General features: G+C 46.3%; 1 protein-coding gene across 1 annotated transcript in view; it reads right to left on the bottom strand.

Annotated features, from left to right (window-relative positions):
- Window positions 1-981: 981 nt before the first annotated feature.
- The window catches only part of LOC130071821 (tryptophan--tRNA ligase, cytoplasmic), a 22034-nt gene continuing 7421 nt past the window's right edge, over window positions 982-15594 (bottom strand). The window contains exons 7-11 of the mRNA XM_056236712.1: window positions 10243-10343; window positions 10058-10170; window positions 9306-9479; window positions 2771-2911; window positions 982-1140 (exon numbers count right to left, since the gene is read on the bottom strand). Of these exons, the coding sequence (XP_056092687.1) occupies window positions 982-1140; window positions 2771-2911; window positions 9306-9479; window positions 10058-10170; window positions 10243-10343 (688 nt within the window). The remainder of the gene's footprint in view (window positions 1141-2770; window positions 2912-9305; window positions 9480-10057; window positions 10171-10242; window positions 10344-15594) is intronic.

A 15594-nucleotide genomic window follows, 5' to 3' on the forward strand; every position in this document is an offset into this window, starting at 1 on the left:
AGTGTGTGTCGAGCGTCATCATGAACGAGTGTGTGTCGAGCGTCATCATGAACGAGTGTGTGTCGAGCGTCATCATGAACGAGTGTGCGTCGAGCGTCATCATGAACGAGTGTGTGTCGAGCGTCATCATGAACGAGTGTGTGTCGAGCGTCATCATGAGCGAGTGTGTGTCGAGCGTCATCATGAGCGAGTGTGTGTCGAGCGTCATCATGAACGAGTGTGTGTCGAGCGTCATCATGAACGAGTGTGTGTCGAGCGTCATCATGAACGAGTGTGTGTCGAGCGTCATCATGAACGAGTGTGCGTCGAGCGTCATCATGAACGAGTGTGTGTCGAGCGTCATCATGAGCGAGTGTGTGTCGAGCGTCATCATGAACGAGTGTGTGTCGAGCGTCATCATGAACGAGTGTGTGTCGAGCGTCATCATGAACGAGTGTGTGTCGAGCGTCATCATGAACGAGTGTGTGTCGAGCGTCATCATGAACGAGTGTGTGTGTGAGACGCTTCTGGAGGGATTACACCACATTACTCTGATCACACACTCCGACTCCAGCGTTTCAGAAACACCAAACCAACATTAGAGACGCTGCGACGCCATTGGTCCACTGGTTACTCCAGTTATCCAATCACAGCTGACGCGGAGTCACATGAGGTTTGAGGGATTTATTCAGTAAATGTGTTTCAATCATATTTTATGGGCACGTCTTCTTATAGGATAAAAATGTATTTAAGCATTTTTATAATTTATGCTCATTTTGTCATTTCAATCCAGCGTTTTGTTATGCGATATCCAAATGAAAGTAGTTTGATGGAAACAGAGCGAGTGTGAGTGAGTTAACCCTTTAATCCCAGCGGTGTGGAGCTCGTGCGTCTACAGCGAGTGTCCACAGAGCCAGCAGAGCACGTACAGCATCAGTGCGCCGTCTCTCCATCACACACGCGCGAGGGCAGCGGCTTCACCTCCGCGAGGATGCGTGTGGTTTAGCGGGTGAAGCGCAGCTCGCGCGGGGTCATGAAGTGTCGCACGGTCTCGTCGGTCACCAGCTTGCGTCTCTCCTGATGCGCGGCGATCATCGGCTGGAGCGTCTCGATCAAACGCTTCTTCAGCTCGCCGGTGAGCAGCGCGCCGCTCCTGTAGTCCTGACACACACACACACACACTCATTTACAGGTCATGCTTTTACTTTCAGTGAGTACAGTCACACAACACACACACACACAGCTCCAACACACACACACACACACACACAGCTCCAACACACACACACACACACGGCTCCAACACACACACTCACACAGCTCCAACACACACACACACACACAGCTCCAACACACACACACACACACAGCTCCAACACACACACACACACACACACAGCTCCAACACACACATACACACAGCTCCAACACTCACACACAGCTCCAACACTCAAACACAGCTCCAACACACACACACACACACACACAGCTCCAACACACACGCACTCATTTACAGGTCATACTTTTACTTTCAGTGTGTACAGTCACACAACATCACTCACACAGCTCCAACACTCACACACACACACACACACACACACACACAGCTCCAACACTCACACACACAGCTCCAACACTCACACACACACACACACACACACACACAGCTCCAACACTCACACACACACACACACAGCTCCAACACTCACACACACACACACACACCCACAGCTCCAACACTCACACACACACACACAGCTCCAACACACACACACACACACAGCTTCAACACACACTCACACAGCTCCAACACACACAGCTCCAACACACACACACACACACACACACACACACACACAGCTCCAACACTCACACACACAGCTCCAACACTCACACACACACACACACACACACACTCACACACACACACAGCTCCAACACTCACACACACACACACACACAGCTCCAACACTCACACACACACACACACACACACACACAGCTCCAACACTCACACACACACACACCCACAGCTCCAACACTCACACACACACACACAGCTCCAACACACACACAGCTTCAACACACACTCACACAGCTCCAACACACACTCACACAGCTCCAACACACACACAGCTTCAACACACACTCACACAGCTCCAACACACACACAGCTTCAACACACACTCACACAGCTCCAACACACACACACACACTCACACAGCTTCAACACACACTCACACAGCTCCAACACACACACAGCTTCAACACACACACAGCTTCAACACACACACAGCTTCAACACACACACACACAGCTCCAACATTTCTCACATTATCAGGTTATTCACTATAGTTTAGAAAATGGTGATAAATATGAGCAGAACTCAGTGGATATTTGACTGGTTTTGTCCGTCCTTCTGTTAGACTCTCACACATGAATTATGTTGAATATCTGTCAGCTGGTAAATTTAACTACACAATTAGATAATACCAGTTTAGCTCAACCAGTGACCAAGCAATGCTTCATGTTGTTCAGTGTGTGTGTAAAAAGAGCATTAGCAATTACAGAAAACACACTTCAGCAAAACATCATCAGCTCAAAGTGGAGGAATCAGTTCTGCTCCCAGATTTCTATAGCTTTTACTGGTAGTCACTAAATATTTGAGTATAATATCTCACTTTATATCACTTGCTCTCCTCACTCACAGAAGTGAACTGTAGTGTCAGGTGTGTGTGTGTGTGTGTGTGTGGTTTGGCTGTGTGATGACGTCATCAGTGTTTGCTCTCACCTGCCGGATCTTCTCCAGCTGTTCGTCGTCTTCCAGGAAGAACGTGAGATACATGAAGGAAACGTCCACATCTGGATTCCCGCCGAGCTTCCGGTGTTCCTCGACCGTGTCCTTCCCGCCGGAGAACGCGTGTTTGTTGACCTGCAGTAAGAAGAGCGCGTGTGACTCAATGTCATGTGTTATAACCTCTCCTTCCCGTCTCCTCTGCACAGATACAGCTCGTCAAACTCCAGGTCACATGGAAACATTTGCGTTCTCGAGCCAAACACTGTAGTGTGCGAGTGAGCGGCCGCTAAGTTAATCACTAATGATCTCTGCAACGGAAGTGAATCAATCAAAACTAACTTTATCTGGACAATAACTGTATTCTAGAGCTGCTGTAAAGCCTAAACACTCTCTGTTACTGTAATCTCCTGTTATCACTGTAAAGCTGCTGTGAAACTCTATACTGTTAAAGCGCTGTATAGATGAAGGAGACGAGAGTGTGTGTCGCTGTATAGATGAAGCTGACGTGTGTGTGTCGCTGTATAGATGAAGGAGACGTGTGTGTGTCGCTGTATAGATGAAGCTGACGTGTGTGTGTGTCGCTGTATAGATGAAGCTGACGTGTGTGTGTGTCGCTGTATAGATGAAGCTGACGTGTGTGTGTCGCTGTATGGATGAAGCTGACGTGTGTGTGTCGCTGTATAGATGAAGCTGACGTGTGTGTGTCGCTGTATGGATGAAGCTGACGTGTGTGTGTGTCGCTGTATAGATGAAGCTGACGTGTGTGTGTCGCTGTATAGATGAAGCTGACGTGTGTGTGTCGCTGTATAGATGAAGCTGACGTGTGTGTGTCGCTGTATGGATGAAGCTGACGTGTGTGTGTCGCTGTATAGATGAAGCTGACGTGTGTGTGTCGCTGTATAGATGAAGCTGACGTGTGTGTGTCGCTGTATAGATGAAGCTGACGTGTGTGTGTCGCTGTATAGATGAAGCTGACGTGTGTGTGTCGCTGTATAGATGAAGCTGACGTGTGTGTGTCGCTGTATAGATGAAGCTGACGTGTGTGTGTCGCTGTATGGATGAAGCTGACGTGTGTGTGTCGCTGTATAGATGAAGCTGACGTGTGTGTGTCGCTGTATAGATGAAGCTAACGTGTGTGTGTCGCTGTATAGATGAAGGAGACGTGTGTGTGTCGCTGTATAGATGAAGCTGACGTGTGTGTGTCGCTGTATAGATGAAGCTGACGTGTGTGTGTCGCTGTATGGATGAAGCTGACGTGTGTGTGTCGCTGTATAGATGAAGCTGACGTGTGTGTGTGTCCCTGTATAGATGAAGGAGACGAGAGTGTGTGTCGCTGTATAGATGAAGGAGACGAGTGTGTGTGTCCCTGTATAGATGAAGCTGAAGTGTGTGTGTGTCCCTGTATAGATGAAGGAGACGAGAGTGTGTGTCGCTGTATAGATGAAGGAGACGAGTGTGTGTGTCCCTGTATAGATGAAGGAGACGAGAGTGTGTGTCGCTGTATAGATGAAGGAGACGTGTGTGTGTGTCGCTGTATAGATGAAGCTGACGTGTGTGTGTCGCTGTATGGATGAAGCTGACGTGTGTGTGTGTCGCTGTATAGATGAAGCTGACGTGTGTGTGTGTCGCTGTATAGATGAAGGAGACGTGTGTGTGTGTCGCTGTATAGATGAAGCTGACGTGTGTGTGTGTCGCTGTATAGATGAAGCTGACGTGTGTGTGTGTCGCTGTATAGATGAAGGAGACGTGTGTGTGTGTCGCTGTATAGATGAAGCTGACGTGTGTGTGTGTCGCTGTATAGATGAAGGAGACGTGTGTGTGTCGCTGTATAGATGAAGGAGACGAGTGTGTGTGTCGCTGTATAGATGAAGGAGACGTGTGTGTGTGTCGCTGTATAGATGAAGGAGACGAGTGTGTGTGTCGCTGTATAGATGGAGACGAGAGTGTGTGTCGCTGTATGGATGAAGCTGACGTGTGTGTGTGTCGCTGTATAGATGAAGGAGACGAGTGTGTGTGTCGCTGTATAGATGAAGGAGACGAGTGTGTGTGTCGCTGTATAGATGAAGGAGACGAGTGTGTGTGTCGCTGTATGGATGAAGGAGACGAGTGTGTGTGTCGCTGTATGGATGAAGCTGACGTGTGTGTGTGTCGCTGTATAGATGAAGCTGACGTGTGTGTGTGTCGCTGTATAGATGAAGGAGACGTGTGTGTGTGTCGCTGTATAGATGAAGCTGACGTGTGTGTGTGTCGCTGTATAGATGAAGGAGACGTGTGTGTGTGTCGCTGTATAGATGAAGGAGACGTGTGTGTGTGTCGCTGTATAGATGAAGGAGACGTGTGTGTGTGTCGCTGTATAGATGAAGGAGACGAGTGTGTGTGTCGCTGTATGGATGAAGGAGACGAGTGTGTGTGTCGCTGTATAGATGAAGCTGACGTGTGTGTGTGTTGCTGTATAGATGAAGGAGACGTGTGTGTGTGTCGCTGTATAGATGAAGCTGACGTGTGTGTGTGTCGCTGTATAGATGAAGGAGACGTGTGTGTGTCGCTGTATAGATGAAGGAGACGAGTGTGTGTGTCGCTGTATAGATGAAGCTGACGTGTGTGTGTGTCGCTGTATAGATGAAGGAGACGTGTGTGTGTCGCTGTATAGATGAAGGAGACGAGTGTGTGTGTCGCTGTATGGATGAAGCTGACGTGTGTGTGTGTCGCTGTATAGATGAAGGAGACGAGTGTGTGTGTCGCTGTATAGATGAAGGAGACGAGTGTGTGTGTCGCTGTATAGATGAAGGAGACGAGTGTGTGTGTCGCTGTATGGATGAAGGAGACGAGTGTGTGTGTCACTGTATGGATGAAGGAGACGAGTGTGTGTGTCGCTGTATAGATGAAGGAGACGAGAGTGTGTGTCGCTGTATGGATGAAGCTGACGTGTGTGTGTCGCTGTATAGATGAAGCTAACGTGTGTGTGTGTCGCTGTATAGATGAAGGAGACGAGAGTGTGTGTCGCTGTATAGATGAAGGAGACGAGTGTGTGTGTCGCTGTATAGATGAAGGAGACGAGTGTGTGTGTCGCTGTATAGATGAAGCTGACGTGTGTGTGTGTCCCTGTATAGATGAAGGAGACGAGAGTGTGTGTCGCTGTATAGATGAAGGAGACGAGAGTGTGTGTCGCTGTATAGATGAAGCTGACGTGTGTGTGTGTCGCCGTATAGATGAAGGAGACGAGAGTGTGTGTCGCTGTATAGATGAAGGAGACGAGAGTGTGTGTCGCTGTATAGATGAAGGAGACGAGAGTGTGTGTCGCTGTATAGATGAAGGAGACGAGAGTGTGTGTCGCTGTATAGATGAAGGAGACGAGAGTGTGTGTCGCTGTATAGATGAAGGAGACGTGTGTGTGTGTCGCTGTATAGATGAAGCTGACGTGTGTGTGTCGCTGTATGGATGAAGCTGACGTGTGTGTGTGTCGCTGTATAGATGAAGCTGACGTGTGTGTGTGTCGCTGTATAGATGAAGGAGACGTGTGTGTGTGTCGCTGTATAGATGAAGCTGACGTGTGTGTGTGTCGCTGTATAGATGAAGCTGACGTGTGTGTGTGTCGCTGTATAGATGGAGACGTGTGTGTGTGTCGCTGTATAGATGAAGGAGACGAGTGTGTGTGTCGCTGTATAGATGAAGGAGACGTGTGTGTGTGTCGCTGTATAGATGAAGCTGACGTGTGTGTGTCGCTGTATGGATGAAGCTGACGTGTGTGTGTGTCGCTGTATAGATGAAGCTGACGTGTGTGTGTGTCGCTGTATAGATGAAGGAGACGTGTGTGTGTGTCGCTGTATAGATGAAGCTGACGTGTGTGTGTGTCGCTGTATAGATGAAGCTGACGTGTGTGTGTGTCGCTGTATAGATGAAGGAGACGTGTGTGTGTGTCGCTGTATAGATGAAGGAGACGAGTGTGTGTGTCGCTGTATAGATGAAGGAGACGAGAGTGTGTGTCGCTGTATGGATGAAGCTGACGTGTGTGTGTGTCACTGTATAGATGGAGACGAGTGTGTGTGTGTCGCTGTATAGATGAAGGAGACGAGTGTGTGTGTCGCTGTATAGATGAAGGAGACGAGTGTGTGTGTCGCTGTATAGATGAAGCTGACGTGTGTGTGTGTCGCTGTATAGATGAAGGAGACGAGTGTGTGTGTCGCTGTATAGATGAAGGAGACGAGTGTGTGTGTCGCTGTATAGATGAAGGAGACGAGTGTGTGTGTCGCTGTATGGATGAAGGAGACGAGTGTGTGTGTCGCTGTATGGATGAAGCTGACGTGTGTGTGTGTCGCTGTATAGATGAAGGAGACGAGTGTGTGTGTCGCTGTATAGATGAAGGAGACGAGTGTGTGTGTCGCTGTATAGATGAAGGAGACGAGTGTGTGTGTCGCTGTATGGATGAAGGAGACGAGTGTGTGTGTCGCTGTATAGATGAAGCTGACGTGTGTGTGTGTCGCTGTATAGATGAAGGAGACGTGTGTGTGTGTCGCTGTATAGATGAAGGAGACGAGTGTGTGTGTCGCTGTATGGATGAAGGAGACGAGTGTGTGTGTCGCTGTATAGATGAAGCTGACGTGTGTGTGTGTCGCTGTATAGATGAAGGAGACGTGTGTGTGTGTCGCTGTATAGATGAAGCTGACGTGTGTGTGTGTCGCTGTATAGATGAAGGAGACGTGTGTGTGTCGCTGTATAGATGAAGGAGACGAGTGTGTGTGTCGCTGTATAGATGAAGCTGACGTGTGTGTGTGTCGCTGTATAGATGAAGGAGACGTGTGTGTGTGTCGCTGTATAGATGAAGGAGACGAGTGTGTGTGTCGCTGTATGGATGAAGCTGACGTGTGTGTGTGTCGCTGTATAGATGAAGGAGACGAGTGTGTGTGTCGCTGTATAGATGAAGGAGACGAGTGTGTGTGTCGCTGTATAGATGAAGGAGACGAGTGTGTGTGTCGCTGTATGGATGAAGGAGACGAGTGTGTGTGTCACTGTATGGATGAAGGAGACGAGTGTGTGTGTCGCTGTATAGATGAAGGAGACGAGAGTGTGTGTCGCTGTATGGATGAAGCTGACGTGTGTGTGTCGCTGTATAGATGAAGCTAACGTGTGTGTGTGTCGCTGTATAGATGAAGGAGACGAGAGTGTGTGTCGCTGTATAGATGAAGGAGACGAGTGTGTGTGTCGCTGTATAGATGAAGGAGACGAGTGTGTGTGTCGCTGTATAGATGAAGCTGACGTGTGTGTGTGTCCCTGTATAGATGAAGGAGACGAGAGTGTGTGTCGCTGTATAGATGAAGGAGACGAGAGTGTGTGTCGCTGTATAGATGAAGCTGACGTGTGTGTGTCGCTGTATAGATGAAGGAGACGTGTGTGTGTCGCTGTATAGATGGAGACGTGTGTGTGTGTCGCTGTATAGATGAAGCTGACGTTTGTGTGTGTCGCCGTATAGATGAAGGAGACGAGAGTGTGTGTCGCTGTATAGATGAAGGAGACGAGAGTGTGTGTCGCTGTATAGATGAAGGAGACGAGAGTGTGTGTCGCTGTATAGATGAAGGAGACGAGAGTGTGTGTCGCTGTATAGATGAAGGAGACGAGTGTGTGTGTCGCTGTATAGATGGAGACGAGAGTGTGTGTCGCTGTATAGATGAAGGAGACGAGTGTGTGTGTCGCTGTATAGATGAAGGAGACGAGAGTGTGTCGCTGTATAGATGAAGGAGACGAGAGTGTGTGTCGCTGTATAGATGAAGGAGACGTGTGTGTGTGTCGCTGTATAGATGAAGGAGACGTGTGTGTGTCGCTGTATAGATGAAGGAGACGAGAGTGTGTGTCGCTGTATAGATGAAGGAGACGAGTGTGTGTGTCGCTGTATAGATGAAGGAGACGAGAGTGTGTGTCGCTGTATAGATGAAGGAGACGAGAGTGTGTGTCGCTGTATAGATGAAGGAGACGAGAGTGTGTGTCGCTGTATAGATGAAGGAGACGTGTGTGTGTGTCGCTGTATAGATGAAGGAGACGTGTGTGTGTCGCTGTATAGATGAAGGAGACGAGAGTGTGTGTCGCTGTATAGATGAAGGAGACGAGAGTGTGTGTCGCTGTATAGATGAAGGAGACGAGAGTGTGTGTCGCTGTATAGATGAACGAGACGAGAGTGTGTGTCGCTGTATAGATGGAGACGAGAGTGTGTGTCGCTGTATAGATGAAGGAGACGAGAGTGTGTGTCGCTGTATAGATGAAGGAGACGAGAGTGTGTGTCGCTGTATAGATGAAGGAGACGAGAGTGTGTGTCGCTGTATAGATGAAGGAGACGAGAGTGTGTGTCGCTGTATAGATGAAGGAGACGTGTGTGTGTGTCGCTGTATAGATGAAGGAGACGTGTGTGTGTCGCTGTATAGATGAAGGAGACGAGAGTGTGTGTCGCTGTATAGATGAAGGAGACGAGTGTGTGTGTCGCTGTATAGATGAAGGGACTCGTCTCGAGTTGCCGCTAGTTCAGTTGTGATGGTGACGGCACCTTGTTCTTGATCTGTTTGGCCGTGTCTGTGAGGAAGATGGAGGAGTTGGCGTCGCTAGCGCTCATCTTGGTCTGCGCGCCCTGAAGCGCCGGGAAGAACGTGGAGTGGAGCAGAGCCGGCTTCAGATAGCCGATCCGCGGAGCCACGTCGCGCGTCATCCGGAAGTACGGATCCTGAGGAACAGACCATGTGACGTTCAGCAGCACTTCACAACATCACAGCTCATTAGTGGATTTAACAGATGAAAACATTTGCAGTTGGTTTGTTAAAGCTGTTATTCGTCCTGGTTTGGCCAGTAGGTGGCGCTGGCCTGTGCCGTTTCCCAAACTAGCCAATCATTTCACACGGCAGTTCAGAGAGTGTAAAAGCGTGTGTTATTCGAGCGTCTCACCTGATCGATGGCACACACACACACACACACACACTCACTCACTCTATTTCTCTCACACACTGACTCACACACACACACACTCTCACACACACACACTCACCTGATCGATGGCACACACACACTCACCTGATCGATGGCATACACACACACACACACTCACAAACACACTCACCTGATCGATGGCACACACACACACACGCACTCACTCTCACACACACACTCACCTGATCGATGGCACACACACACACACACTCACCGGATCGATGGCACACACACACACACACACACGCACTCACTCTCACACACACACTCACCTGATCGATGGCACACACACACACTCACTCTCACACACACACTCACCTGATCGATGGCACACGGGATGAGACACTGAACGTCGCTCCGCTCCCCGAAGATCTGCGGGAACGAGTTGCTGAAGGACGGAGCCGCTTGGATGGCCGGGAAACTGATCTTGCCTGCAAACACACGCGATTAAACGCGTCGGACGAACAGCGGATCAAGCGTTCAGAAGAAGCGGCTCTGCTCACCGATACAGTCGCTGTCTGTGAACCCGAAGATGCCTTTGACCTGGTTAAACGTCACGTGCTTCTGGACCTTCACCACGTTCCTGTAGAACGCAGGACTCGCCCTGTGAAAGCAGCAGAACCAGCAGTTTAGGGTTAGAACACCTCCATTCAGCAGATTACAGCTGTGTGATATAGACACTTCAGCAGATTACAGCTGTGTGATATAGACACTTCAGCAGATTACAGCTGTGTGATATAGACACTTCAGCAGATTACATCTGTGTGATATAGACACTTCAGCAGATTACAGCTGTGTGATATAGACACTTCAGCAGATTACAGCTGTGTGATATAGACACTTCAGCAGATTACAGCTGTGTGATATAGACACTTCAGTAGATTACAGCTGTGTGATAGACACTTCATCAGATTACAGCTGTGTGATATAGACACTTCAGTAGATTACAGCTGTGTGATATAGACACTTCAGCAGATTACAGCTGTGTGATATAGACACTTCAGCAGATTACAGCTGTGTGATAGACACTTCAGCAGATTACAGCTGTGTGATATAGACACTTCAGCAGATTACAGCTGTGTGATATAGACACTTCATCAGATTACAGCTGTGTGATATAGACACTTCATCAGATTACAGCTGTGTGATATAGACACTTCAGCAGATTACAGCTGTGTGATATAGACACTTCATCAGATTACAGCTGTGTGATATAGACACTTCAGCAGATTACAGCTGTGTGATATAGACACTTCAGCAGATTACAGCTGTGTGATATAGACACTTCAGCAGATTACAGCTGTGTGATATAGACACTTCAGCAGATTACAGCTGTGTGATATAGACACTTCAGCAGATTACAGCTGTGTGATATAGACACTTCAGCAGATTACAGCTGTGTGATATAGACACTTCATCAGATTACAGCTGTGTGATATAGACACTTCAGCAGATTACAGCTGTGTGATATAGACACTTCATCAGATTACAGCTGTGTGATATAGACACTTCATCAGATTACAGCTGTGTGATATAGACACTTCAGCAGATTACAGCTGTGTGATATAGACACTTCAGCAGATTACAGCTGTGTGATATAGACACTTCAGCAGATTACAGCTGTGTGATATAGACACTTCAGCAGATTACAGCTGTGTGATATAGACACTTCAGCAGATTACAGCTGTGTGATATAGACACTTCAGCAGATTACAGCTGTGTGATATAGACACTTCAGCAGATTACAGCTGTGTGATATAGACACTTCAGCAGATTACAGCTGTGTGATATAGACACTTCAGCAGATTACAGCTGTGTGATATAGACACTTCAGCAGATTACAGCTGTGTGATATAGACACTTCAGCAGATTACAGCTGTGTGATATAGACACTTCAGCAGATTACAGCTGTGTGATATAGACACTTCAGCAGATTACAGCTGTGTGATATAGACACTTCAGCAGATTACAGCTGTGTGATATAGACACTTCAGTAGATTACAGCTGTGTGATATAGACACTTCATCAGATTACCGCTGTGTGATATAGACACTTCAGCAGATTACAGCTGTGTGATATAGACACTTCAGCAGATTACAGCTGTGTGATATAGACACTTCAGCAGATTACAGCTGTGTGATATAGACACTTCAGTAGATTACAGCTGTGTGATATAGACACTTCATCAGATTACAGCTGTGTGATATAGACACTTCAGCAGATTACAGCTGTGTGATATAGACACTTCAGCAGATTACAGCTGTGTGATATAGACACTTCATCAGATTACAGCTGTGTGATATAGACACTTCAGCAGATTACAGCTGTGTGATATAGACACTTCATCAGATTACAGCTGTGTGATATAGACACTTCATCAGATTACAGCTGTGTGATATAGACACTTCATCAGATTACAGCTGTGTGATAGACACTTCAGCAGATTACAGCTGTGTGATAGACACTTCAGCAGATTACAGCTGTGTGATATAGACACTTCAGCAGATTACAGCTGTGTGATAGACACTTCAGCAGATTACAGCTGTGTGATATAGACACTTCAGCAGATTATAGCTGTGTGATATAGACACTTCAGCAGATTACAGCTGTGTGATATAGACACTTCAGCAGATTACAGCTGTGTGATATAGACACTTCAGCAGATTACAGCTGTGTGATATAGACACTTCAGCAGATTACAGCTGTGTGATATAGACACTTCAGCAGATTACAGCTGTGTGATATAGACACTTCATCAGATTACAGCTGTGTGATATAGACACTTCAGCAGATTACAGCTGTGTGATATAGACACTTCAGCAGATTACAGCTGTGTGATATAGACACTTCATCAGATTACAGCTGTGTGATATAGACACTTCAGCAGATTACAGCTGTGTGATATAGACACTTCATCAGATTACAGCTGTGTGATATAGACACTTCAGCAGATTACAGCTGTGTGATATAGACACTTCAGCAGATTACAGCTGTGTGATATAGACACTTCAGCAGATTACAGCTGTGTGATATAGACACTTCAGCAGATTACAGCTGTGTGATATAGACACTTCAGCAGATTACAGCTGTGTGATATAGACACTTCAGCAGATTACAGCTGTGTGATAGACACTTCAGCAGATTACAGCTGTGTGATAGACACTTCAGCAGATTACAGCTGTGTGATATAGACACTTCAGCAGATTACAGCTGTGTGATATAGACACTTCAGCAGATTACAGCTGTGTGATATAGAGACTTCAGCAGATTACAGCTGTGTGATAGACACTTCAGCAGATTACAGCTGTGTGATAGACACTTCAGCAGATTACAGCTGTGTGATATAGACACTTCAGCAGATTACAGCTGTGTGATATAGAGACTTCAGCAGATTACAGCTGTGTGATAGACACTTCAGCAGATTACAGCTGTGTGATAGACACTTCAGCAGATTACAGCTGTGTGATATAGACACTTCAGCAGATTACAGCTGTGTGATATAGACACTTCAGCAGATTACAGCTGTGTGATATAGACACTTCATCAGATTACAGCTGTGTGATATAGACACTTCAGCAGATTACAGCTGTGTGATAGACACTTCAGCAGATTACAGCTGTGTGATATAGACACTTCAGCAGATTACAGCTGTGTGATATAGACACTTCAGCAGATTACAGCTGTGTGATATAGACACTTCAGCAGATTACAGCTGTGTGATATAGACACTTCAGCAGATTACAGCTGTGTGATAGACACTTCAGCAGATTACAGCTGTGTGATAGACACTTCATCAGATTACAGCTGTGTGATATAGACACTTCATCAGATTACAGCTGTGTGATATAGACACTTCAGCAGATTACAGCTGTGTGATATAGACACTTCAGCAGATTACAGCTGTGTGATATAGACACTTCAGCAGATTACAGCTGTGTGATATAGACACTTCAGCAGATTACAGCTGTGTGATATAGACACTTCAGCAGATTACAGCTGTGTGATAGATAGGGTTGGGTATCGGTTGGGTTTTATCCGATACCAGTACCTACTCGGTATTTTTTAAACGGTTCCGGTGCTTAAACGGTTCTTGAAACGGTACTTAAGAAAATGAAACCGCACACACTTTATCAAAAAATAATACCCTTTAATTTACAGGGCCAAACTGGACACAATATTAACTTAAATCTTTAAACAATATAAATACAAGTAACATATGGTAATAATAAAACCAATATAAAATAAAAATTCATATTTGCATAATATCAGATGAAACAATATTGTATCAAACAATGTAATAATACTGGAGATTAATAGAGATTACTAGCAGGCAGAGCTGCCAACTCTCACGCATTGACCGTGAGACTCACGCAAATGACCCTTTTCACACAGAGAAATCGCGGACAAAGAGGACACTGACAGACAAGACAGACAAGACAGAGAAGGTTACTTTTGATATGGAACAAACTCACAGCTGTCAGATTCTGTCAATATTTTTACGAGATTCACACAATAAATAACGTTTTGGCTCTTTGAAATGTGACAGATCGCTGTAGCGCGTCAGTTCAAACGGCACGTGATACAGCAGCCTACAAATCCACTGCTTCTTAGCTCCGCAGCGTTGAGTGAACCTATGAAAGAGAACATCTCTGGTTACTGGTGTAACATATCTCTCAATAGGGAACGAGACGCTGCCAAGCTCCTCGCGCTGCCGACCAGCTTCCTTTTTCGGCAGAGAAATCTGAGGAGCAGACGGCGCGCGCGCGCCAACATAATATGACGACGTAAGTGCGTCGATGCGGCGCCCGCGCCATCAGCCAATGGATTGGCTTGATTCTATATGGGATTCAGACTATCGGCACACCCAGAGGGCGTTCTGACTAGGGGTGGTTAATCTGTCTGATTTCCCGATTCGATTCGATTACGATTATTGAAGTCCCGATTCGATTACAGTCGATTTTCGATTATTAACGATTCTCGATTAGCGATTATTGATTTTCCATTTCACAACAGTAAACGAAAATACACTACAAAGTGTTTGCAGTATTAAAAAAAGTCAGCTGCTGAATCACTTAACTCTTTTATTGAGTAACAACAACTCAAAGCACTTTCTGTGTCGTGTAGTTATAACTTCACAATTATTTGTATGTAGCTTATGTTCTGTAGAACACAGAAATGAATACATCACATTGTGTTGTGACTCATCAAGTTGAACTAAACAATAACAAATAAATGAAAGGCTTATTTCCTTTAGGAAGTAGATCAGAACCAACATACTGTAGAAATTGGACAATTTTCTTCTAGAAAGACAAGGTGTTGTAGCAAGCAACGCTCGTTAGGCCGGAGACACACTGGCTGTGGCGTGAGCGTGGCGTTTCTGTTGCGTGTCAGCTGCGTCGCGTTTTCTGTGTCTTTGCACACCAGAAACGTGTCTGACGCGGCGCCGCTGCTGCTAGGTGACATAGAGGGACAGTCTACATTTGGGTTAGCGGTGTGTTAATCCTTACTACAACAATTTCAACTCTTGCCTCTTGCCTTTACGACAACAATTTCAACTGTTATCACACATCTTCCAAAATCCGAAAAATAGGGAAGTGGGCTGTCTGTTTATTTCAATAACATTTACAAATTTTGTGTAGCTTTAAAGAGCCTATATTTAGCCTGATGGTGGACCGTCACTCAGAAGACACACTATGTTGTTATTGTAGCCTATTATCTTTATATCCTCCTGAGGCCCAGAACGTTTTTTTTCAAAAGTTGTTTTTCTTCTTCATGTAATCACATTGTTAAGAGCATAAGAAACAAACATTTTATTCATATGTTATGCTATGACCTCTGTAGTGAACACCAGGACT

This window comes from Rhinichthys klamathensis, unplaced genomic scaffold, assembly GCF_029890125.1.
Source record: "Rhinichthys klamathensis goyatoka isolate OS25496 unplaced genomic scaffold, OSU_Roscu_1.1 h1tg000462l_1, whole genome shotgun sequence".
Lineage (NCBI taxonomy): Eukaryota > Metazoa > Chordata > Actinopteri > Cypriniformes > Leuciscidae > Rhinichthys > Rhinichthys klamathensis.